The sequence below is a fragment of the Zalophus californianus genome, chromosome 15 (assembly GCF_009762305.2).
Source record: "Zalophus californianus isolate mZalCal1 chromosome 15, mZalCal1.pri.v2, whole genome shotgun sequence".
Taxonomy (NCBI): Eukaryota; Metazoa; Chordata; class Mammalia; order Carnivora; family Otariidae; genus Zalophus; species Zalophus californianus.
Genome location: NC_045609.1, coordinates 47,153,895 through 47,180,939, shown reverse-complemented (window position 1 = coordinate 47,180,939; position 27,045 = coordinate 47,153,895). Strand labels below are relative to the sequence as shown.

Here is a 27,045-nt window from a genome sequence, read left to right as displayed (position 1 = left end):
AGTGCGGTCCACTGTGCTCTCTTCCCCCCTCCCCTCCTGCCGGGCAGGGACTTCTCTCTCTCCTGCACTGAAGCTCTGCCCCACCCCTGCAATCCAGTTTGCCTTTTTTCCAAATTCCTACTGCATATACTCACTGCACCATCTGCACTGATTTACAAACATAAGATGTCTCAAATTGCTCCCACATCATTTTGCTCAGGCTGCTGAAATACTCCCCACCTTTTAAAATTTAACTTATCTTCCCTTGGAAATTAAAACAAAGTCTCTAATATTAGAGAACCATCGTTAAGCTGGATCATCCCCAACCTAAGCTCTCCCATCTTGTTCTTGCTCAGCAGATGTCTACATCTAAACACAGGCCTTCCCATTTATCCCAGTTAAATTTCACTTGCTGATCCTGAACCAACTCGTTGAGATCATCTTGGAAAGTCAAGTCTGTCTGACTCAACTCTTGGTCATTCCCCATGGCATGTTTTGGCATATCCCTGTGGCTCCACACCACTGCCAACCTTTCTGCTGACTGACTCTGGCTTAGCTGGTCCCATGAGGTCAGTTGTTCATCCATGTACCAATTCACTCAACCACACAATCATCCAGTCCGTCTTACTCCTTTTAGCTATAAATTCAATGCAATTCATCAAATACTTATTGCATGCTTACTGTGTGTCAGCCCCTGTCCTAGGTGTGAGCAAGGTCCAAACATCAATAGGACTTGTTTCTTAGCCTCAAAGTCCATGAACTATTTCACAGAATACCGGCCTATTCTATAAAACAAAACAGAATACTAATATGTTTTGCAAAATAAGGAAAAACAAAAAACAAAAACAAGCCCACTCTGTAATCATACCTGAACAGATAATAACAAAGACACTGTGCAACCACAAAAGTAACCACACTTTCCACCCTGGCTAGCGTGAGTGATACTGCTTTTTTTCTCCAATGACAACTCTAGCCTGCTCCATTCCTCCTACTTCCTGGATAAAAGTTCTGAACACACACAGAAATCAAATTCCCTCTTTCTGACAGCACACAATTGAGAACAGACCAACCTCCACTTTTTTGACTCTTCCCCAAATCACCTAAAATAAGCCCTATCTAAGCTCCTTCCAAGTCTTTGTTACCCCACAGAACAGAGTGTCCCGCTACAGCAAGCTTAATAAATCTAAGTTTTATACTATATGCACACTCCTGGAGGTATTTGGCTGGTGGGCATGGACAGTTCCTAGCATCTAAAACAGTACCTAACAAAGAGTGGGTGCTCCAAACTATTTAATGAGGGAAGGAAGGAAAATAAGAAGGAAGGAAGGGAGGGGAGGAGAGGGGAGGGAAGGGGAGGAGGGGAGAAGAGAGGAAGGGATGGGAGGGGAGGGAAGGGGAAGGGACAGGAGGAGAGGGGAGGGAAGGGGAGGGGGGAGAAGAGAGGAAGGGATGGGAGGGAAGGGAAGGGGAGGGGACAGGAGGGGAGAGAAGGGGAGGGGAGGAAAGGAGAGGGAAGGAGAGGGGGGGAGAAGAGAGGAAGGGATGGGAGGGGAGGGAAGGGGAGGGGACAGGAGGGGAGGGAAGGGGAGAGGGGAGAGGGGAGGGAAAGGGAGGGGGGAGAAGAGAGGAAGGGATGGGAGGGGAGGGGAGGGGACAGGAGGGGAGGGAAGGGGAGGGGAGAGGGGAGGGAAAGGGAGGGGGGAGAAGAGAGGAAGGGGAGGGAAGGGGAGAGGACAGGAGGGGAGGGAAGGGGAGGGGGGAGAAGAGAGGAAGGGGAGGGAAGGGGAGAGGACAGGAGGGGAGGGAAGGGGAGGGGGGAGAAGAGAGGGAACGGAGGAAGGAAAGAAGGGCTAGTATCATCAATGATTTGAGAAAAGAGTTAACCTCATGTTTTGGAAGACCTATTTTTGTTATGTTCCTGCTGAGCCTTTCTGATTACCACTGCCCTTTTTTGATAAAACAATTATACTAGAAGATAGGATTGAATTCATCTTTAGTGTTATATCGAATTTAGGTTGTTTTAACCTAATGACTCTCAACATGGGGTGGTTTTTGTCCCATAGGGGGCATTTGGAAATGTCTGGAGACATTTTGGTGGTCACAACTGGAGAGACAGAGATAAAGATGCTACAGCATCTAGGGAGGCCACAGATGCTGCTAAGTATCTATCCTACTATACACAGAATGGGCCCCTACAATAAAGAATTATTGAGCCCCATGTGTCAAACTATCAAAATGGGAAACCCTATTAATTTAAGGTTCTCCATTCTGGCTAAATATTAGAATCACCTGAGAAACTCTGAAAACATTACCAAATTACCCGGCACACAGAGAGATCCTGTTATGATTGATCTTAGGAACAGCCTGCACAATAGAACTTTAAAAATACTTCCCGGGTGATTCTAGAATGCAGCCTAGGTTGAGATGCTCTCTCTAGAACCTGGGCGAAATTCTGGCTGCACTCGCCCTCTGGTGTCTTCTGGGCCCTTCTCTGTCTGGCTGCTTTGGGAGCTCTAACAGTGTATACCAGAGCACACCTGCCACGTCCCTCATCTCCCAGCTTCCTCTCCCTTATGCCTCAGGACTTCAGGTGACTCTAAATGGCAGTGATGAGACACCTCCTCTAGCTATGTGTTCACATTTCATTGCCTTCTCTAAGCAGGGAACCATCTTTTCCTCATCATTCTTGCTGTGAATCTGGTAAGAGGTGTTGGTGTCCTTGCAAGCCTTAGTGCCTGGCTTCTAAGTGTAGCGTGCAGTCATAATAGATTCACCAGGAAGCTTCCTAGAAAAGTAGAACCTTCGACCCTGCACAGACCTTCCTGGGGAATCCACAACTTTAAACTGTGAAACGCCTTGTTCACTCTGGTCCCTTATAATCTCTTATGACTATTCTTATTTCCATGTTTCACCTTCTGCTCTGGTTGTGTGGTTTTCACTCCAGTTTCTGAAGAATTTCCATTTTCTTGTGTTTTGGGTTTTTCTCATGTTTGAGCTCAGCTGAGTGTTCTGGACAGCTAGGGGGAGTTTCATCAAATACCGACCCTGCTGCCAAATGAGAACGAGGAATGGAAGTGAGACCACTCCAGATGGTGTGGCCAGAAGGCATCACGGTGGGGCAAGCAGAGCTCGGGGCAACTAGCTCACCTTGGCTGAGCTGGTGATCTGTCCATCCAGATAGGTGGAAACGGTGCAATTCCTTTTCATTTCCTTGGTGACAACCACAGCCAGGTGGTGCCACTGACCACAGTCCAGCAGCTGGCCACACTTGACCCGAAGCTGGCGTCCGGCAGAAGGCTCAGGATCATCCTCGGGTTCCATGACGTCTGCAAGAGAACACAGACGCCACACCTTGCATGCATTGTAATGCTGCAGCAACCCAGGAGAACCAGGGCCTTGTGCCGAGGAGCTGTGGCCTAGACCCCCTCATGACATAACCACAACAGCAACTATCGTTGCTTGAGGTCCTGCTTTGTGCCAGACACTAGTTTAAGAACAGTTACAAATGTCACTTCATTTCGTTTTCACAGCCCCCCTTTGAGGTAGGTGCTATCACAATCCCCATTTACCCTCCTGAGGCACAAACAGGTTATGTAACTTGCCCAGGGTCGGGCAGCAGGACTCAAACCCAGGCATCAAGTTTGGGTCTACCCCACAGGAGACTGTCTCTGCAGCGATGCACATCTGCCCTAGAGTCCTCAGGAGGGGGAGGGGAGAAGCACTTGTGCTCTGTGACAATGATGCCAAGCCTCCCCTGGGGCCTTCTGAGTGTCTCTCTATGAAACAGTGACATTCTTAGGGGACATAAGAAGAACAGGCCATTTCTGGCCATCACAAGGGGATGAGCTTAGAGAGCTAGGCAGAACTCTAAATGGCAGGCTCTGGACCAGCCACCAGCCACTGAAGGAGGGTTGGTCTCCCAGGCTCTCGTGCCAAGAGCTGCTGACTTAGCTCCATCTCCCCCAAGTGTGGGCAAAACCAGCTCTAGCTCCCAACACCTTACCCAGGGGCTGAAATGCTTTCTCTTCTGTAGACACAACCAAGGAGAGGTCGTCCGGGCACAGGCTGACAGAGAAGCAGACGAAGGGCTGCTCAGTCCTGGCCAAGTGACGCACCAGGGTTAGGAAGCGCAGTGGGTGGCCCTCAATGACTGTGCTGTGTCTGCCGATCAGGAACCAGCAGGAGAAGGTCAGCCCCCCAGACGGAGGGAATGACCTGGCAGCACCTGGAGTCAGAACACAAGCATCCCCTTAGACTTTCTCCTGCCTTGTAATCTTGTCTAGAGTCATCATAGCTCTGATTCAGCCCAGGTGTGGCCCTACTGTGTACCAGCTCTGTGCCTGGTCTGACTCATGCCCACTTTATGTCAACCCTACACCACAGAAACTCATCCCCTTATTCATACTTGCAGGAGTAAGTCATATTCCCACCAGGACTTGAGTCTAGATCCCCAAAGCCTCTCTTTAATTCTACCCCACATATTATTTCATGCCACCTTGCCAAGGGTGTGAAAAGGGGGACAGAACCCTGCAGATGGTCACTACTGGCTGATCTAAAGCTGGGCAGTATGCTATGTGAGGCAGAGAACACCAGCCTCGCTCAGCTGAACCTTGTATGGGGGAGTCTCCCTATAGGGAAACCCATGTCCTCCTGCCCCATAACAGGCTTGGCAGTACAGAGCAGGCCTGCCGTCCTCCATGAATTAGCAGAATCAGACTTGGTGCCCCGTGCAGATGGGCTGTGAATGCAATGACTCCTCAGCACCCACCATCCCAGAGAAATCCTGGTTCTCCTGAGGGTGCTTAGCTCAGACAGCACTGGGCACTTGTCCTGTCCTGCCCAGCCAGTTTTTAACTGAGCACAGCACTGTGCAAAGCCTGCCGGGGCTCAGGTAGACCAGATTGCCATTCACGTAGAATGTATATCCTTCTCTGGAAAGAGACCTAAGGCAGGTTGTGGTGTTCGTTTCAACTTGTGTCAATCACTGACAAAATGAATCCAACCCAAGACTCCGCCATCGAATCACCACTGAGTCCCCCCACTATTTGCAGAGTCATGGCTGGGCCCTTGGGATCCTCCTGCCCTAACACAAGCATGACAAACTTCAAGAATGACTCATCTACAGATACACAGATATAAGGCCAAGTGGAAGTCTGACACCAAGGCTCCCTCGGCACTGGTTGTGGAGGCAGGGTGAGGACAGCTCAGCAAGCTGAAACCCCCGAGAATCACCTACCTGTCCCAATCCCTCCAGAGACCAGATACTCTGTACTGCTGCCCATAACTATAGCCAGGGTCGGAATAAACAAACAGCTGGAAACAGAAAAGTGCTCAGATCAGTGAACTGCAAGCCAACTTCTGGCTGTGACATCTCCCCTCTGTCCCCCTGCAGGGCCTCCCTCCCTCCTATGCCATGAGGACAAAAAGCAGCTGATGCTGTTATGAGGGCTCTAAGAGACGGAATTCCCACTGGATCCCGAAGGGGAGGGCGTTCCCGAAAGCAAGCCCGCCAGGGGAAGAAGAGGGTCATAGCACTCCATGGCTGAGGATGCTCGTCCCAAGAAGCCACTGAGCAGACAGGGTGTCCCTGGCCCAGACATTTTCTGCTCCTCAGTGGTGAGAGCTGATAAGAACTATAGTTCTGTGGTCAATATTATAATTTATCAGAGGCACTGGGAAATTAATAAAGTACATTGCCATTATAAGAAAGCCTATCCTACCCATAACCTTCCATGGACATGTCAAATTCCACAAACGATGGAGCCAGGACCGCCCTCTGAGGTTGCAGGTGGCGCGGGGAGGTCATGGAGATGAGGCTCAGCGAGGTCTGAAGGACGGTGGTTGAGTCCTGGGACGTCCCCGAGGGCCTGAGGGCCCGTGTGGCTGCTGGGCCGGGGCCAGCATCCAGGGCTGCTCCCGCGGGACCCTCAGCTGTCCCTGCTGCGGCAGCCTGAGACCCTAAGGCAACAAGCCAGAGAGAGATGAAGAGCCATGTCCCTGTTCAAGCATTTCCACTGCTCTTCTGACAACAGCCCCAGGGTTTCTGCCACAGCCCAGAAGGAGGGCTAACCTAACCGCTGTGAGGTGGCTCTCTCCTGACTCAGTAACGCTGAACTGCAGCAACAATGCTCCTCCTAGAAATTTCTTCTCCCTTCAGTCCACCATTCCCCACAAACACCCCCTACACACACTTTCCAGCTTGCCCCACTGGTGGTCGCTCATGGCGCTTCATCCTGGCTCTCTGACCTCCCCACCCACAACAGCCTGTCTCTCTGAAACCTCTGCTCCCCGCCCCTGGCTGCCAGCATGAGCTGACTCGCCATCCATGCTTTTCAGCTGGGCCTCCTTGCCTTCACGTCCTTCTGCGATCTCATATTCGGTATGCTCACAGCTTTCTGTTCTTTAAGCTGCTCCCTGGAGCCAGCAGCCTCCCCGGGACCATGCCTGTTACTAGGGATCCCCCCAATGCTTTGGCCTCTTGACTTTCTGGCTGACCTCTGAACTGTGAGCTGTGCAAAAAGCCATCACTGGCACCTCTGCCCAGGCGCAGCACTAGGTACTCGAACATGCAGTGTGTCATGAAGGAAACCCTATCGCTATTTCCGTGATCTGCACTTAAGGGGTCAAGTGCATGCTCACCATCACCTATCTTATGTGAGGGTGGGGGTCATCCTTTTCCTTCCAGATCTGGTCTTGCTCTGGGACCAGCAATCCTGCTTTTCCTTATTTGCTCCACTGTGCAGCAGACATTACCATTTTTTAAGTCTGTCTGCTTCTCACCTGTTGTAAAGTCTCCCTTATAAGGGATGCATATTCTCTTTAATTCCCATTAACCTGTTCCTGTTCTTTCCCCTGTCCTCACCTGAGCCTCCAGAGTCCCCTCTGTGCACACAAGATGAACGGAGGATTTTCGTTGCAGCCGACGGAGGTGAAGGAATTCCAAGACTGAGAAACTGTCTAGGTTATAACATACAAGAGAAAGAAATGAAGAGCTTTTATGGGCAGAAGTGTTCTCCAGCTTTCCTAAGTCTCAGCACCTTCCTAAATCTCAGTGCTCCCTGACCCCCTCCTCCACACTTTCCTCTCTCTGCCTGGAAAACTTCCCTCAAGCCATGCAGAAGCAGGGTGTCCCTGGCCTGGCACCCAGACCACAGAGCTAGTGTGTTTAGGTGCCTTTGACTTAACCAGTGACCAGCTGGGAGCCTCAGACTGAACCTTGAAGGGAGAAAGAGTTTGCACTCCTTTGTTCTGTGTCTGCTCGGTCTGCTCTGCTCTGTGCCTCTCCGTCCTGCTCAGCTTTCCAGGGAACAGGTGCTTTCCTGGACAGGCATGCCAGCAGGAAGTTTCCCTGAGCATACAAGGGAGCACTGCCTATGTCCCTCTCCTTGTCAGGAGTCCCGGCCCACCCCTGCTCCTCACAGCAGCCCAGCTCCCTGCGGTCTGGCTCCTGGGGGTGTCAAGCCCTCACAGCTCCCATCCCTCTCAGCAGGGCATCCTCACATGCCCTCTTCCCTCCTCCCTGAGCCCCGTGAACGCCAGCACAGGCCTCAGGCCTAAGCCACCCACTGCCTTGAAGCCCTGCCCCTTCCCACCCGCTCTCCCAAATGTGGCCCTCCTGGTTCACGCAGCTCTAGCCCTGTCCACTGAGCATCCCCCACAGCGCTGTTCTGTGTTGTCTGCAGGACCCTCTGACCCTTGTCCCCTCTGCCCCAAGACTATCAGCTCCACAGGAGGGGCCTTGTCTGTTTGGTGGGCCTGCCGACTATCTACATGGACACAAGGCTCCTCCCTGGACTCACAGTGTCCAGTGCTGGGAAGGGCCATGCCCTGTAGAGGGGCGAGGAGGAGGGGGCATGGGGAAACCTGTCCCTGTGCACTCCTCCTGTCCACTGTACCTGAGCACAGCCGCCAGTGGCTCAGCCACGTCTAACACACGGCACACAGTACCTTAACACGTCTGGTTCGATGGCTTGGGAGGCAAGCTTTTCAAAAACCCTGATGAGGCCCGAGTTCAAGGCGCTGGGGCTGGTGGTCAGGGCCCTGTGGCAGGAGGCCATGAGGGTCCTAAGCATCCCCGCCTCACACATGACCTGACGGTTCTTCTCTGACTTCACCAGGGACTGGATGTGACTGGCCACGGAGCACTGGATCTCCTGGGAAAGCTGAGAGGTAGCAAAAGCAAGCAGTGAACCCTTAAGGTCAGAATATTTTGTGGGCAATTTGGATCGACCCCCAACCGGGCCTCAAATAGGTTGGGGGGCCAGGCAACTGCACCCATGCAGCCTGTTCTCACTGCACCCCGTCTGTCTCGGGAGTTCTCAGGTGTGCCCTCGTCCCGTGCAGAAGGGGTCAGCTGCCAAAGAGGGACAGGCTTAAAACAGAGACTGTGAAGTGCCAGCATCTGAGAAGCTGCATCTGCCCCAGAGACACGGTGTCTGACCCAGGCGATGTTTAAGCAGTTTCTGAATTAACTGCTAACATTTAAAGGTCTGGGGACCTTACCTAAAAGTCCGGACACGTGGGCTCTCTCAAAAGGTAGGAAGGCCGGGTCAGACGGGTTGCAGTTCTGTGTCTATGAGGGGCAGCCGGGGCTGGCCAGTGGCTGTGCCTCTTGTGGGCCCCTAGCAGTCGTGTGTTGGAGTCCGTACCCCTGGCACAGAAGGTGCAGCGTGCCCGGGAGGCGGGCCCGCAGGCAGTGCCCACGCTGACTGGCTGCGGCTGGACCAGACCACACTCAGCGCCCAGGCCAGCGCCAGCCGCAGCTCTGGTGCCAAACACCCTCAGCCCCTGCTGTCGTCCCCCCGACACCTTCCAACTGTCCTTCGTCCACCTCTTAGACATGGGCAGCTGGGGTGTCATCTCACCCTTACTGGTTTTCCAGGCACTTGAGTATCTTTATGTCCTTGAAGTCCACAGAAGAGAGCACAGAGAGTCAGCTCAGTAAATACATGAGCCAAATACATTGCTTTTGCAACCTTGCTTTCTTCATAAAAATATAAACCCCTGGAATTCCCAGGACTCTGTAGATATACTCAGGGGTGGGGATGTTGGGGGAAAGGGGTGGAAATTCCTCTAAAAAACCTCTTAGGACTGCCCACATTCTCTTTCACTGTTGTATCTGATATGGTCTAAAGTAAGAGGGATACCAGTTAGAACTTAATGGAATTTTCCTGCTGTGAATACTATGGAGCCTCCCCCAGACCTCCTTCTCCAGGTGAGTGTACCCATCACCACTCCCCCCTTCTCTGGAGGACTGAGCTCCCCTAAGTGGGAGCTTCCCTGCCCCACCTGTCCCCTGCTATGTGACCCCCATATGTGTTCATGCATGCATACACATAAATACATATGCACACATGTACTCGTGCACACATATATACACGTGTGTACGCGTACATGCATGTGTATACACATAAGCACACATGTGTATACACATGCCCACACAGCTATACACATACTTGTGTGCGTGCGTACATGCACGCACACATGCATGCAAATATGCACACATCCACGTACCATGTGCACACGCTCACATACACACACACCAGACCATAGCCCATGAGGTCACACCCTTCAGTCTTTGTGGTGCAATCCATGCCTTAGAGCCCTGCCCTGGTGGCTCAGGCTGAGGTTGGACCTCAGCTGACAGCACCATCTGCTTCCTCCACTCCCCTTCCCTAGTCCCTCCCTTGAAGGATCTGATGTACCTGTACCCCTGTCTTGGGCTCCACTTCCCAGGAACCTGACCTGAGGTCCTGGCATGCTTTTCATATTGCACACCTTTGCCCTAGTTTTTGGTTTCATGAAAAGAGATCTCTGACAATGTAGATCATGTCTAGGTTAGTCCACAAGTGTAAAGCCAGGAGTAACCACAAAGGCACTAATCTGAATAATCCCTATCTAAAGATGACTGGCTTCTTGTCCCATTGAGTCGCAGACCATCTTATATGCACATCCCCGCCCCCCGCCGGCCTTGAGAGCTTTCTTGGGGTCCTTCCCTGCTTCCCCTTCTTCCCTCTCTTCCTCAAACAAGTTGTAACTGCCTCTTCAGTGTCAGCTCTGGGTAAAGTTTTAGGCATTTCAAGATTAACACGACATCATCCCTGCTCTCAAGGGAATCATGGGCTACAGGCAGGACAGGTGAGGGGACAGTCTCAGCACAATGACAAACGAGCTCTAGCAGAGGATTTACAGTGTCTGGGAGGGAGGGGTTCTCTGCAGCCCCTCACACATTTTACAGAGCTCTTGGATTTAGAAGGGAATCCAGGCCTGGCATCTCCTGGCAGAGCCAAACTTTACCCTGGGATGAGAATATGTCCTGGGTATTCGGGATGTGCCAGGCCCCAGTCTAAGCATTTTGACATGTATAGATTATACAGTCCCTGTGAGGAACCTATGACGGAGATACTATTACTCTGCCCATTTTACAGATGAGGAAACTGAGCCTAGAGAAGTACCTTGTTCAGGCCACGTGGTAAGGGCAGAGCCTGGCTTTGACCCCAGACTTCATGCTCAGGATCACCTCATTTCCCATCTCTACCTCACACGTGCAGAGATTTGGGAACAGCCTGCTACAATGGTTGAGAGTATGTTTGTATCACTAAGGGACAGAAATGAATAAGATGGCATTCGTCCACAGGCCACAAACACCGCTTGGTAGCATTTATGTTTTAAGGATTAAAATGTATTGGGACACATATTTACACTGTTTATCATTAGTGTTTAGATTAAAAAAAAATGAACGGGTCATACAGCTCACCCTTCACCCTCCCTTCCTCCTTCCAGGAGCACATCACCTAGAGCTCCTGTCTCAAACTGATGGCATTTAGTGCAATTTCCATCTTTACAATATCTTCAGTAACTCTTTGAATTTAAAATTTTAGACTATCTTAATTTTAGTTTAAAATTTAAACTACATGAGAATGGTTTTTTTCAGGGCCATTGCTCCCAGGCAGGATTTTGTCATTCTGAATTGTCACCCCTTTGCCACCATCCTTGGTGCTGAGGGAAGAGCTCATCATTGGGAGAAGATGGTCCCTGTAATGGACCGGATGTCTGTGTCCCCCAGGACTCATATGTTGAAACCTAACTTCCAACATGATGTATTTGGAGGTGGGGCCTTTGCGAGGTGATTAGGACCTGAAAGCGGACCCCTCCATGAAGGGGATTAGTGCCCTTATAAAAGGGACCCCAGAGAGCCTTCTTTCACCTTGTGCCATACAAGGACACAGTAAGATTCAAGCCGTTAATGGGGAAGTGGGCCCTCACCAGACACCGAATCTGCCAGCACCATGCTCCTGGACTTCCAGCCTCCAGAACTATGAGAAATAAGTCTTGATTGTTTAGAACCCACCCAGTCTATGGTATTTTGTTAAAGCAGCCTGAATGGACTGAGACAGTCCCATCCCTGTCACTGTGGTATTGGCACCGCCAGGGTACACTGCTAGAGACAACATACAGCCCGACCGGGACCAGAGACAGAAGGAAAAAATGCCAAAACTCACTTGCACTAAACAATTCCATCACTTTTACTTGGAGGAGTTCCTCCATGTGGAAATCTGCCCAGCCTCCTTGACTCCTTTCCCCAGATCTTTCTTCTGCTGCTCTCAGGGTCCCTCCCTGCATCCCACACCTCTGCTTTTCCTCTTGTCTCCTCCTCTCAGAACACAAAGGGAGCCTCCCACCCACTTCTTTGAATCTTCCCTCTTCCAGAACCTAGATTATTTGGTAACTGCAGTCTTTTAATTTGGGGCAAAAGTTGGGGAGACAGTCTGTATGAAGCAAGATGCAAAAATAACATCACAATGTATTATTAATAAGAATTAAAAAGAAATGTCTACAATCTCCAGTTTTTATTATCAGCAATTCACTTATTACTCTGAGGGCTTTTGGCTTTCTTTTTTCGTTGTTGTTTGCTTTTTTTCTTTTTTATCCACCAGAGAAGAGCTATTTAAAATCTAAATATGCAAAAAAGCAAAAAAAAAAAAAAGCGAAAGTTTTCAAAAGGGAGAAATGCTGATCTTGTCTAATGATGCCACAAGTTTACTCCAAAATTGCTCAATACCCCATAATGGAGGAGGGAAAATTGATCATCCTCATTATCACTGCAGCTCTGTCAATACCAATATTGCCTTGTTTTGAATAAAATGTGCTGTTTTTTTCAATGTTGGTTCCAGTAAAATGGGGTTTTAGTGAAAATATGAGCAGTAGCAGGAAACCAGTCTGGTTTCTCCCCCTACAAATGGATTGATTTTCCTAACGCATATTACCTACAATGCAGGCTAGGGGATGGTGGTTCAATTAGGACTCCATGGTGAGCACGTGGGGGTCACCAAGCTGGCCGTCAGGCTGAACCTGCAAGGCAAATTATCACAGAGCGATTTGCGGGGCAGCCTTCAGGAGTTTTTTTACTTTCTCCACTTGACAGTCGAGGCTTCAAGTCTATCCTTGTCCAGCTGTGGATGTTTGTTGTTCTTTATCTCTCCTCCCCCAACCCCCCGCTTTCTCTTCTTCTGGTCCAGATTAATACCGTCCCAGAGCCCAGTGAGGGCTGGGTCCTGGTGGGGTGGGTCATTCCCAGGAGGCATGGGCTTTAGACACATAAGTCTATGGTGTGTCCTGACACAGATGTAAAAACCATCAGATGACCATGTCTGCTTCCCCCCAGATACTTAGAAAGAACCAGGGAGTTCTACTGAGCTACTCAAATTTGGATGAGTTGCTTATCCCAATTTGGTTGAAATGTTCTTTGATGATTTTGGAAAAGAGATGGTGTAAGTTAAATGACCTCAGCTCTTCAGAAATAACACAGGTAAATAGGGCCCACAGGTGGGTTTCATTTGATAAATTAGTTATGGTTATTTTTGCTTGCTTAGAATTAGTTCTTTCTATACATGGGTGTAAACTTTCCCTTTTGCCACAGTCCCCATCAGCCTGGTAGACTCATTTGCGGTAGCCACATGGCCTTGTAGATGTGGGAGTTTGTGATCTTGGTTTATGTGTAAGAGGCCCGAGTCCCACTGAATCAGTAGAACCCATGTCTAAAAGCATGGCTTCCTTGATGCCCTTGAATAGATTTGCAACTAAGACTTGAGATGCATGTGGGTGCCTGCTCCAAACCTTCTGCTTCCTTCACAAATTATATGCATATGATGTCTAATGCTATCAGGTAGCAGAAGCCTAGGATCTTGTATTTATAAAGTATTTGTCTCTTTCCAACTTTACCTCATCCTTCCCTTTGGTCCACCCCATGCTCCAGCCCTGGTAACATTCACTCCCTTTGACAAATGTGTCATGCCCTTCTTGACTGATGCCCAAAGCTGTCAATGTCCTTTCCAGCCCCATCCCTTTACTGAGCTCCTACTTATTATTCAAGAGACAAGTCACATGTTCTCTCACCTGAGAAATCTTTTCTGATTTTCCCAAATAGCACTGTCCATAATTCAATCATAAATACTACACTCTGATGGCTCACTCAGTAGATATAGATAGATAGATAGATAGATAGATAGAAATAGATCTCTCCCCACCACCCCCTGTCCCCACCACACTGTGAACTGCTGCCTGAGACAATGACTCTTCACCCTTGTTGCCCTAGCACCTGTCTCTGCCTCAAATGCAATAGTTGCCTACTAAGTGCAAGCACAAGGGCAGAAAGTGTTCTAGAACATAGGAGGTACACCTAGCCCAGAGGGCTGAGCGTGCTCAGAAAAGGTGATGCACCAACTTAGTGTTGGAGGATAATGAGGAGAGAACCAGGCCAGGAGGAAAAATGGTCTTTCTGGAGTGGGGACAGCACATGCAAAGATGAAGGGGTACAAGTGGGCATGGCCTTTCAGGGCAAAGCTGGAGAGCTCAGGCATAGTCTGGCTTTCCTTCTGTTTTACTGCCCCCTATTTAAGTGAAAGTGCCTTTAGGCAGGAAAAGTACCCTTCCCGACAGCCACAGGCCTCACCATTCCCTATTATTTCCAGCTACACATTTATTTTACCTTCTTGGCCCCAAGACATTGAGTTTGCAACCCATGATCTAGGCCAAATCTGAGTAGCTGAAACAAAGGTGTGGAGACTGGAAGTAGCCTACATCAGTCACAGAACTAATGATGGGAAAAGGGACTAGACACAAGGTCACCTGATAATTGGGCCAGAGGTCTTATACAACTTTAATTTCTACTCCATCGTTCCACGTTCATTGTGTTTTGCTTTTGATCCTTTTGGTCGTCATGTGAGATTATGTTTATTTGCTCTATTTAAGAGGCTACCCTTAAAAGTAAACTGGATTTTGACCAGGATTGGCATTTTCCCACTTAGGAACAATAGAAATTTGGGGGGATGGGGTTTTAGCGTGAAAGAGGATAGGATACCTAAAATTCAACATATTTGGAATTTCCATTGTGTCATAATTTAACAAAATGAGACTCCTACTTTACCCATTTCCTTGCTGGAGGAAATGGCTCTTTTCAAATAGCACGCCCTTACACAATGCTACCCAGGGCTATTAATGCTGTCGATATTTTAGTTATTTGAAACCCATACAATTAGTTCATTGTTTTTGAAATGCAGGCTAATTCCAGAAAATGGTACCCTTTTCCAAATTAAGACATGAATAAGTTAATAGACAAATGCAGCCCTAAGCCCAATCTTTTCTCTGTGCCATCAGACCGTGTAGGACATTTCTGTGGCAGTAGAATCTGGAACACACCCAAAAGTGACTCGCAGTGCCGGCTGACTGTAGATCACACTGTCTCTGATGCTCAGGTCTGATCATGTTGTTGCTTTCCAATAGCCTCCCATGGCTACCACATCCATACAGGAAAAGCCACTTAGCACAGAGGCAGGAGGTCCAGGTGCCTGGCATCACAGACATCTACCACCTAGCAACCGTGTTAACTCTGTCACTCAACTTTTACAAGTTTCAAGTCCTCATCAGCAAATGGGAATACTGATACCTACCTTGCAGGGTTATTATAAAGATTAAGGGATAAAATGTTTGTAGAGTTTCTGGCAACTAGTAGCAGTAATTCCACCATTTAGCAAGTGTTTCCCATGGTGCAGGGTATGTTCTGCTCACCATGCTAAGGACTCATTGCATTTAATTCTCACCATAATGCCACAAGGATGATGTTATTACCCCCATACTACAGCAAAGAAAGTGAAGGATCACAGAGGCTCATCATTTCCCATTGCTGTGTGACTGTTAAGTGGTGAGCTGAGATTTGATGAAATTCTGCTGTCTTCAGAGCCTAAACTCTGCCCTCATATAGCAAGTGTTCAGTAAAGATTGTAGTGCTTGTGATGATGATGAAGGTGATGATGATGATGATGGATGGTACCCCAATAAAGTTCAATTCTCTCAGCGTGGTATTCAGCCCCCTTCATGGTATGGCTTTGACTGGACGCACTGCCTGTCTTACCCACATGGTCTATCCTAGCCCAGCTGAACTACTCAAAGTCCCCAGATGAACATCTTGACTTGCGCCTCTCTCTGTGGATGAGCTTCTTCTCTTCCCTCCCTCCTCCACCTGATCTGGCATGGGCGTGTCTTTTCTTTACAGTCTGGCTCCAGTGTCCCCAACTCTCTGTGGCTTTCCCTCCCCTCTGTCCCAAGGCCCAGTGGGCAAACCTCTGTTCTAGGCATCAGAGTGTGGTCTTACTGTCTTCTACACTCCTCTCCCTAGCCACCCTCAACTCAGACTGTGAGTTCCTGTGACATTCATGTCTGAATCCCCAGTGGCATCTAGAAGGTGCTGAGCAAAATTACTCACAAGTGCACATGGATCACACTGGTTGCTCGAACACAGTGTGAGCTCCACCTCTGCTAACCAGGATCTGGCTTCCCACCCTCCGAGTCACGGTTGTCCTGAGCACAAGTAAATACCCCTCTGCTAGGGACTGAATAAAGGCCACAATCCTGATGAAAGCAGAGCGATGCTGGGGACCAGAGAGCCCTCATAGGACCATTCCTACAGCAAGACCCTTGTGGCTGCTGAGCGTGCTAGAAAGGGAAAATGTCTTCTTTCCAATTAGTTGTTTCATTCTGAGGCCAACTCAGCTCCCAGAGAACTGAGCTGGACTCTGTTTCTGCCTCATGCTTAGGACAGCAACATTCACAGCTCAATTCCCACAGTCCAGTTTTAATACCGGGGATGACACAGCTGTTTTATCTTTCCAAGAGCAGCATGTGGTGCTAGTGTTTTGGAGGCGGGGGGGGAAGACAACTTTTGGTTGTAAGTAAAACAAATTTCATGTGGCCATAATTATAAATAAATCAGACCACCCATATATATAATTATTTAAGTTGTCCCTCCTGAAATGACATCTGTACCATGGAAAGCCATCAATTTCTCGAGCATCCATCAGATAGGAAGGTGGCTAAGAGTGTAATGCTGGGAACCATCAGGCCAACCTACAGGGAGATGAGGGGAACTCATCTTCCATCTTCTTAGTAACACTGCCATCTACTGAACCTTCCTGCACCAAAGACGCGGTCCTGCAGTCCTTTTCATTCCAGCATTTTCCTGTGTGGTCTCGTTTCTCATTTGATTTACTATTCTATTGATTGTTATGAGGTTTCCCACCCCCTCTTTCAGAAACTAATTACTGTAATTATTGAACTTTTATTAGCTGCTGATTGGGCATCTGCAGAAAATATTTGAGAAAATGCACCACTACATTTCATTTGCATTTTGAGAGACAGCGAGGGAGAATTAGACCTTCCCTAAATTACTTATTGTGACCTGAATAGAGAAAAAGAATCCTACCAGATGGAATTCTCATTTGCATATTTAATGTGTCCGAGTACCATCACAGAGGAGTGGAGTCCCACTCCATACACTAATGTGACAAGGAACAGAGTTTATCTGAAACTCAGGTTCAGCCACACAGTTTCCATGCACTAGCAGCCGAGAGAGAGGCCACACTCTCAGCTCTGCATCACTTCATTGGTCATCACTGCAGTGGAGTTTGGCACGACACATCCATCGGCAACCATCTGGCTGCTAAGGCCTCCTAAACCACTGGCTTGGTTGTTCTCATTCCAGGTACACTGCATGGCTGGAAATATAGCTAAGGAAGCCAGACATCCTTACAACGAGGCTATCGCACCTGGAAAAATGTACAATGCCAAGAATTCTTGACCTTACATTATGCAAAAGCTGCAAAGGTGAGAGACCTATTCACCAAACACACCTTGATCTGGGGCCTGGGAATGAGTTCCGGACCTCCCCTCACCAGCTCCATGACCATAGGAAGTTACACAACTGTCTTGAGCCTCAAGCCCCTGTGATGTGGGGAGATTCTAGTGTGCTGGGATGAGCTGTTATGAATACTAATGAAACAACATGCCTGGCACAGAGGTAGTCCTAAGTGTGGATTAGTGTCCAAAATGCTCCAGCTGGGCCCTGTCTTGAATACCAAGGTAAAGAAAGTAAAGTCCCAGACTTGAGACAACTCACGACTAGAAGACATGTAAAGAACTAGAAGACACTTTATTTCAGGGTCAAATATTTTTATCTACCAGTTGATGCTTAAGGCAAGTAAGTGTTGGTCTTAAAAGATGACCCCCAACAATTCCCTCTGTCCTCTACACCTATGTAACCTCTCACATCAGTAGAGGAGGCATATGGCCCTTCCCACTGAGTCTAAGCTGAACCTGTGACTCACTTTGACCAACAGACCAATGCTGTGGAAGCCAGGCCAGCTTGTTCAAGGCCTAAGCCTTTGGAGGGCCTGGCAGCTTACCCAAGGGAGCACTGAGCTTCTGTGTGACCTGATGGAGAATTCACTTGCAGAGACACAGATAGAGGCCCAGATGGAGAGGGTTACAGGGAGGAGAACCCAGAATCCTATTATGACAGCTCAAACCAAGGCCCCAGACATCTGACCCAGCCCAGGAGCTCCCTGTCATTGGAGCCAGCCCTGGAGGTGCCAGCTGTGTGAGTAAAGAAGACATCTTAAATGGTCTAGGCCACCCAATACCATGTGGTGCAGAGATGAGCTGTCCCTGCCTCACCTGTCTCTCGCTGTGAGAAAGAATGACATAGTTTGTTAACTGCGCAGCAGTTTGTTACACAGCAACAGGTAACTAAAGAAGTGATCAAGCCCATTTTATTCCAGCCTACTGCTTTTCTGTAAATGTTGAAAAATATAAGTGCATTCCATTTCACTATGAGATGTGTGTCCCTATTCATTGGTTTGATCATTACTTCATCGTCACTTTCCAGCAAAGGAACAGGAACCAGAAAAAAGATTCCAGTTACAAAGGGACACAGAGACATGGAAATAGGTCCATCCTTTTTTGCAACCCTGTATGAAATACTACAGAATTTCCTCGGTGAAAACAGTTCCCTTCCTTACACATCAAGGCTTTTGCTCCCCCGCTCCACTTCTCTCATTGATTTCGGCGGGCTTGCAACATTTTACTAGGTCACTGTCATTTTCGGGCTGTGATTAATAACACCACTAGTGTTCATTTCTTCCTAGAACATATCACTTCCTTTTTAAATCCTGGACAAAGCACAGCTGGACCTGCAACCCCTGCCCCTCATTCTTCCTATAGAAGCCTCTGCTGTGCAGGGGAAAGACCAGGAGACCTGCCACCAGGTAGGACCACATTTAATACCAGGTCCACCAACTGGGAATCCTTAAGTCATGTAAATTATCTGAGCCTCTGTTTCCCCACTGGTGAAAATGGAGACAAATAATACTCCTGAGAAAACTGCTATGAGGATAAACCGTGAAAGCGTCCAGCTCCACGCCTGGTTGCTCAGTTCAATTCATTTCCTTTCAACTGCACTCATCAGAGCGTGCATTCTCCAGGTTTTCCTCAACAAGAATTGCCTTGTTCTGTTACTCAATCCTTTCACCCTGCAATGGAGCCCCTCGTTCTGCCAGGACAGGAACTTGGGGGTTGTCTTTGAGGCTCCCTCTTCCCACTCCCTGGACCCGTTCACCTCTGGGTCCTGTGATCATCTCTCCTCTCCTTCACACTTGCCCAGACACCACCCTAGCTGAGCTACCATCAATGTGGTACTTACTACAGACAGGGCTTCCTACCTGCTGTCCCCATTCCCAGGCCATTCCCCATGCAACAAACAAACAGATATTTTGATACAAAAACCTGGTAGAGTCATCCTCTACCCATCTGAGAGGCTTCTTACTGCCCTTGGGATAAAACTCCGTACTCAAGCAGGGCTCCAGCCTTCCTGTGCCTGCCCCATCTGGCACATTTCCCACTCCCCCGCTTTGCTCCCACCCCAGCCGCCTGCAGCAGGCTCCTTCCTGCCTGGTTAATTGCTACTCATCTTTCAGGGCCCTGCTTAAATGTCACCATCTAGGAGATGGCTTCCCTGACCTCCACCTCTTCCTCTAAATTAGATTTAATCAGGTTTTCCCCCACCTCCATTCCATTATTCTTTCTCAGCATCCTATTTTTCCCCATTATCATCACTTGTCCCAATTTGTAATTGTATATTCACTGATGAGCTTATTTATTTAGTCTGTCTGCACTGGCACCATCTCTTGGTCCCCATGATGGACACAGGACCCATGGGTGGGCAGTGTCCATCTTGTTAACTTGGCATGTCCTGTACAGAGCACTGAGCCATGATCACAGCCAGCACCTGCAGGATGGATGACTAGCTGGAGGGCGACGGACTTCTGGCCCCACCAATGCCCAGCGCTGCCCTTAGTACCCAGGGATTGCCTCATGACGGTTGAATCATTTCAGCTAGTTTTTGTTTGGCTGTTGCTTTTAGAAGGTCACTTCACCAGCAGAAATGACCTGTTTCAAATGACCTTGGAAGGAAGGGTGGCAGAACTCAATCAAGGGTCACAGACATACTGAGTCTCCCCTGCAGAAGGTGCTTCACAAGGATGGCCCTGCTGATGCAGAGTACTGAGGGCAAAGGCAAAAAAGAAGTCTGGCCAGAAGGAGCTTAAATGATTAGTCATGTGAAAAAGACAAATACGCGTGTTCATCAACAAGTACCTGGGGGTGGTCTGCATGGTACAACCGAGGCAGCAGTCTCACCATGATGCACAGGACCCCGGGGTGCATGATCACAGCATCCCCTTCATCCACCCTGCAGAGAGAGGGGAGGCGGGATATCAGATTTGAGTTTTCTAGTCTCTTCTGCTTTTCACAAACCTTTCTGAATCTTTCTCAGACAGGCCATAATACACATCCTCAGTCTACCACTTATTATCTATATAACTGAACTAATTAATCTAAGCCCAATTTTCCCAACTGTACAGTGGAACTCACAATACCATACTTCTCTCAGAGAGACACAGAATAATGCTTTTGGGCCCCAGGACACAGTGGCTGGCTCCACAGTTGATACTCAACGCAAGTCAGTTGCCTGGTCCTCTCCCTTTCCCTCCAGACATAAAGGAGAGGGAGAGGCTCTCATTTTATGTTAAACACATACACACAAGTGTTTCTTGATCCCTTCAAGATGGTATAAGCAGACTCTACTCAGCCGTACCCACTGAATGCAACTCAAAACTCACATGGAACACATAAGCAGCTCTCTGATGACTCTGGAAAGTAAATGGTAGCACAGAAGGAAACCAAACCCAAAGCGCCATGCAACTGGCATTGAATTTCCTGGAGTGTCCCCCTCCAGAATTCCTTAGCATGGGCTCAGAGGGCATCTGAAAACAGAAATGTGCATCACATGCAGATGAGGACAGAGCACCAAGAAAACGTATCTGTTTCTGGCCTAAGGAACAGGAAGGAGGCTCCTTGAGGTCACAGAGCATGGAGGAGAACCCTTGAGGTTTTCGTTTTGGGTTCCTTCACTCTTTCTCAGCCAGCCCCCAGGCAACCTCACAGCAGCAGTGGCCAGGCAGATGTCTGAATAGCTGGGAGAAGATAATCCTTCTCTCTAACCAGAAGAACTATGGTTCCAGGAGTGTAGGCAAAAATCTCCATTGCCCTTGTCTCTCTTTTTCCTTTCCCTGCTTGGCACCAGAAACAGATGCAGCGATAGGAAGTACATGGCAAAGCAGGGAAACTAAAGCCTCAGCTTCCTAGACAGAAGAGAAGGAAGAGGCCCCTGGGAGCCATAAAGTGTTGGGGAGACAAGAGGAGGAGGCTTAATGAAGTCAGACTATGTATCAACCTCCGGGCTCAATTCTGAGCTGCATGTGTGGATCTGACCCTGAACCATATTCCAAAGGCTTTGAGAACTGAACTCAAGGGTAAAGCACCACCCAAGACTGGCTACTTCATGGGGCAAATAGAGAATAGATAAAATCTCACTGCCAAGTCTGTGAAACCAAACTGATACTGGAAACATGGTCCACAGAAGGTGGGCAAGAACTTGCAGACTGAATCTAACCTGGTCGATTGCCTGGTAAAACAAAATAATTAACATTCTCCAGATGTCAACAAGAGCCAGGGTTCATAACATTCAAAATGTCCAGGACACAATCTGCAATTACTTAGCATAGAACAAATCAGGGAAATCTCAATATCTCACACAGAAAAAGATAATCAACAGATGCCAAGCCTGAGATGACGCAGATGTTGGAACTATCGGACAAAAACTTTATTTTTTTTAATCAGACAAAAACTTTAAATCAGCTGTTTAACCACACTCTAAGGAATGAGGGTGAGTATTATTGAAATGAATGAAAACCTAGGAAGTCGCAGTAAAGAAATGGGAGCAATAAAAAAGAACCAAATGGAAATTTAAGAACTGAAGATACAGTAACAGATTTAAAAATCTCACTGAATGAGAACAATAAAAGAATGAGCTGAGACAGAGTCCATAAATTTAAGGACAGATCAATAGAAATTGCCCAATCTGAACAACAAAAAGGAAAAAGATTTTTTAAAATGTAAGAAATCCTCAAGCTCATGTGTAACAATACTAAAAGATCTAACATCCCATTGTAGGAGTTCCAGAAGAGGAGAAAGAGGCAGTGTAAAAAAAAAAAAATGTTCAGGAAGGTTTTAGCCATTATTTCTTTAAATTTGGTGTATATAGAACCTTAAAGATTCAAGAAGCTTAGCAAAGAAAGGAAGAAAGAAAGACCTATAAAAAAGGAAAAACATACAATATTTGTGGGTTGGAAGATGTAATATAGTTGTCTCAATTCTCCCCAAATTCATCTATAGATTTAACCCAATTCTAATCAAGATCCCAACAGTTTTTGTAGATGTAGGCAAGCTGATCATTATATTTACATATACTAGAACAACCAGAGACAAAGGAACTAAAATAAGCAAAGCAATTTTAGAAAGGGAGAATACATTTCGAGGACTCACATTTGCTGGTTTTATGACTTATTACAAAGCTACAGTGATCAAAATAGTATTAGTGAAGGGCTAGACACACAGATCAATGGAACAGAGTCCAGGAAAAGACCTACACGAATATGGCCAATTGATTTTTCACAAAAGTACAAAGATAATTCAATGGAAAAGGATAGTATTTTCAACAAATGGCATAGGAGAAATTAGATATCCCAATGCAAAAAAATATATCTTGACTTAAACTTCACACCTTGCAGTAAAAGAAATTCAAAATGGATCACAGACCTATACAACTTTTAAAAGAAAACACAGGAGAAAATCTTGGTGACCCTGAGCTAAAGCCCAATGAAAGAAAACATTAATAAATTGTACTGCAGTAAAATTAAAGATTTTCATTCTGTGAAAGTCACTTTAAAGATGGAAAGACAGGGGCACCTGGGTGGCTCAGTCGTTGAGCCTCTGCCTTCAGCTCAGGTCATGGTCCCAGGGTCCTGGGATCGAGCCCCACATCGGGCTCCCTGCTCAGCAGAAGCCTGCTTCTCCCTCCCCCACTCCCCCTGCTTGTGTTCCCTATCTCACTGTGTCTCTCTCTGTTAAATAAATAAATAAAAGCTTTAAAAAAAAAAAAGATGGAAAGACAAGCTACAGATGGAGAAAATCCTGGCCTCCACACAATGGAGTACTACTCAGCAATAAAAATGCATGAACAACTCATACAAAAAACTGGATGGATCTCAAAGGCCTTATGCTGAATGGAAAAGGCTAGCCTCAAAAGATTTCACATTGTATACCTGCATTTATACGGTATTCTGGAAAAGACAAAATTATAAGGACACATCAGTGGTTGCCAGGGGCTAGGGGTCGAGAAAGAATTTGACTATCAAGGGGCAACATTCAGGAACTATTTGAGGTGATGGGACTATTCTGTGTCCTGATGGTTCAAAATTAAATGAATGAAAACCCATAGAACTTTACAGCAAAAAAAGGGACTTATACTGTGTATAAATTCAAAAGTTAATAATAAAAATAAAAACAAACACACAAAAAACCCATAAATCTAGGGGCGCCTAGATGTCTCAGTCGTTAAGCGTCTGCCTTCGGCTCAGGTCACGATCCCAGCATCCTGGGATCGAGCCCCGCTTTGGGCTCCCTGCTTAGCGGGAAGCCTGCTTCTCCCTCTCCCACTCCCCCTGCTTATGTTCCCTCTCTCGCTCTCTCTCTCTCTCTCTCTCTCTCTCTGTCAAATAAATAAATAAAATCTTTAAAAAAAAGCCTTAAAACCCATAAATCTAATTCCAATTATAAACATCTGATTTTCAAACATCATGCCCATAGTGCTATTCTTACAACCCATTGTCCTTGGCACCACCAGCCTTAAAAGGATGGCTAAGGTACCAGGAGTGAACGCATTGGAGTTAATTTATTCAATTCAACTGAACAAATATATATTGACCTAACTATTTGCCAGGCACTTTGGATACATCTATAAATTAAACAAACTGAAGCCCATACCCAGGATGTGAGAGGGGGAGTGCAGATAATAAAGATAAACATAATAAATATGTAAATCATAAGTAACAAAAGTTATTGTGTAATGCATACTACATTATTGTAATATAGTATAATGTATTAATATAATATTACCATGAATAAGTAAATTACATATTATGTAAGTGCCATTGCAAGAAAAAATTTGAGCAGAGAAAGAATGAAGAGTGCTAGGGTGGAGGAAGGAAGCAATCTGCAATTTTAATTTGGGTGGCAGAGCTGGCCTCCTTGAGAAGGTGACAATTGGGCAGACTTGAAAGAGGGAGGCAGATATCTGAGGGAAAAGCATGTCAAGCAAAGGGAACAGCCAATGCAAAAGGCCCTAAGGTGGGAGTATGTCCAGCATGTTCAGGAAACAGCAAGGAAGCCTGTATTACTACCTTGATACCAAAGCTACACAAAGAAAAAAAAGAAAAAAGAAAACTACGGATAATATCCCTAATGAATATACATGCAAAAATCCTCAACAACATACTAGCAAACCAAATCTAAGAGCATATTTAAAGAATTATACACTATAATCAAGTGGGGTTTATCCCAAGAATACAAGGGTATGAGTGATTCAACATAAGAAAATTAGTCAAGGTAATATACTATATTAGAAGACAAAGGGAAAAAAACAAAGGATTGTCTCAATTGATGCACAAAAAGTATTTGACAATATCCAACACCCTTTCATGATAAAAATACTCGGAAGACTAGGAATCGATAGGAACTTTCTCAACATGATAGAAGGCATTTATAAAAAGACCACAGCTAACATATGCAATGATAAAAGCTGGTCCTCAAATTCATATGGAATTGCAAGGAACTCTAAATAGCCAAAACAATACTGAAAATGAAGAACAAAGTTGGACTACTCCCACTTCTTGAGTTCAAAACTTAACTACAATGCTACAGTAATCAAAACAGTGTGGTACTGGCTTGAGGACAGACACATAGTCCAGTGGACTAGAATTGAGAGTCCTCCACAAGGATCATTCAGTGGGGAAAGAATAGAATCATCAGTATACATGGTGCTGAGAGAAGTGCATAGCCACATGCAAAAGAATGAAGTTGAACCCTGGCCTCACACCATATAATGGATCAATAACCTAAACATAAGAGCTAAAACTTTTAGGGAGAAACACAGAGGTAAATCTTCATGGCCTAGGATTTGGCAATGGATTCTTACATGACACCAAAAGCATGAGCAACAAAAGATAAAATAGATGAAATAGATTTCATCAAAATGAAAAGCTTTTATGCATCAAAGGACATTATTAAAAGTGTGAAAGAATAGCCTACAGAATGGGAGAAAACATTTGCAAATCATATATCTGATAAGTGTCTATTATCCATAATATACAAAGAAATTATACAACTCAACAACAAAAAAAGAAACAATTCAATTTAAAAATGAGCAAAGGACCTGAATAGATATGTCTTCAGAGAAGATATACAAATGGCCAATGAGCACATGAAGATGCTCAACATCATTAGCCATTAGAGAAATGCAAACCAAAACCACAATGAAATTCCACTTCCCACTCACTAGGATGGCTATAATTTTTTTAATGGAAAACAAGTATTGGTGAGCATCTGGAGAAATTGGAATCCTCATACATTGCTGGTAAATATAAAACTTGTTCAGCTACCATGGAAGACTGTTTGGTGGTTCCTCAAAAAATTAAACATAGAATTATCATTTGATCCAGCAATTCCACTCTTATATATTTACACAAAAGAACTGCAAATACTCAAATACATTTACACACATGTTCACAGCAGCACTGTTTACAATAGACAAAATGTGGAAACAAGCCAAGTGTCCCTCAAGAGATGAATGGATAAACAAATCGTGGTGTACACCTACAATGGAATGACATTCACACATAACAAAGGAATGAAGTACTGATATATGTTACAATGGGAATAAACTTTGAAAACATGTTAAGTGAAAGAAGCCAGACACAAAAGAGGGCATATCGTATGATTCTATTTATATGAAATTTCCAGAATAGGTAAATCCATAGAGACAGAAAAATTGGTGTTTGCACAGGGTTTGGCTGAAGGAATGTGCATATATATAGGATTTTTCTGGAATATTTTGGAGCTAGACAGGTGGTGTCTAGGCACAACATCATGAATGTACTAAATGCCACTGAGTTGTCTGCTTTAAAATTGTTAATTTCAGGGGCGCCTGGGTGGCTCAGTCGTTGGGCATCTGCCTTCGGCTCCGGTCATGATCCCAGAGTCCCAGGATCGAACCCCGCATCGGGCTCCCTGCTCCGCAGGAAGCATGCTTCTCCCTCTCCCACTCCCCCTGCTTGTGTTCTCTCTCTCTCTAATAAATAAATAAATCTTTTAAAAAATTGTTAATTTCATGTTATGTGAATTTCACTTTAGTAAAAAAAATTAGACATTTAAAAAATTTTTTTCAGGAAAAGATGCCCAGGACCTGGGGCAGAAGTTCTTAAAGTTTAATGTGCTTAAAAATAACAAGAGGAGCTTTAAAATACCAAACAAACAAAACAGATCCCTAAACTCCAACCCCAATGATTGTGATTCGGGAAATCTGGTTTATGAGACTGTATTTTAGCAGCTTGACAACTGATTCTGATGCGGGCAGGTGGGCTATAGGCCACACTTGGAGAAGCATCGCTCTGAGGTGTGGATCCCAAGAGCAGGAATGAGGGTAGGGGTTCTGAATGCCAAGGAGGGCAGACAGTGGTATCCCACATTATCTAGTGTTCCTGGATGGCTCACATCTTGCAAAAGACCTGTGCACGTAACTGAAAGTTATAATCCAAAATTATATACATGATTATCTTTATTTATCAAGGCCCAGAGGTGAGGACAGCACAAGAGGGCTGCTTGGTTGAGTTTTACAAAGTAAGAGTGATGTCATTTCTTTTGAAGAACCCAGAGGCCTGGAGGGGGATTAGAACCAGTGGGACCACATCACATCACGTCACATCACACAGAGCCCAAGCTTGGCTATCCCCAGCCCCCAGCCCAGTGACCACAGCAGTAGCACATGGTAAAGATGGTGCTCAGATCTGGGGATTTTTCCTGCTTAGCTGTGGAAGTCAGATTATCCCTCATCCAAATTCTCAGGGCAGGATGAAGCTACTCTATCTCTTCTCACTACACCTGGTGGATTCCTGAGTGATTCATTAGAAAATTAAAAGGAATACAATCTCATTTTGGCAGTCTGCACAGGCTACTGCAGACAACCACCACCTTCTCCCAAGCCAGATCTTCCACCAGGGCTTC

The 27,045-nt window shown here is 46.4% G+C and overlaps 1 protein-coding gene across 4 annotated transcripts in view; it reads right to left on the bottom strand.

Annotated features, from left to right (window-relative positions):
• Nucleotides 1–27,045, bottom strand: part of WDFY4 (WDFY family member 4) — a 296,192-nt gene that overhangs the window by 209,791 nt on the left and 59,356 nt on the right. For 3 of the 4 annotated variants that reach the window (XM_027595872.2, XM_027595873.2, XM_035724227.1), the window contains exons 13-19: nt 19,963–20,056; nt 7,927–8,141; nt 6,842–6,936; nt 5,700–5,937; nt 5,216–5,292; nt 3,983–4,204; nt 3,127–3,305 (exon numbers count right to left, since the gene is read on the bottom strand). In XM_027595872.2, coding sequence (XP_027451673.2) covers nt 3,127–3,305; nt 3,983–4,204; nt 5,216–5,292; nt 5,700–5,937; nt 6,842–6,936; nt 7,927–8,141; nt 19,963–20,056 — 1,120 coding nt within the window. The remainder of the gene's footprint in view (nt 1–3,126; nt 3,306–3,982; nt 4,205–5,215; nt 5,293–5,699; nt 5,938–6,841; nt 6,937–7,926; nt 8,142–19,962; nt 20,057–27,045) is intronic. The other variant, XR_004819647.1, reaches the window with a different exon arrangement.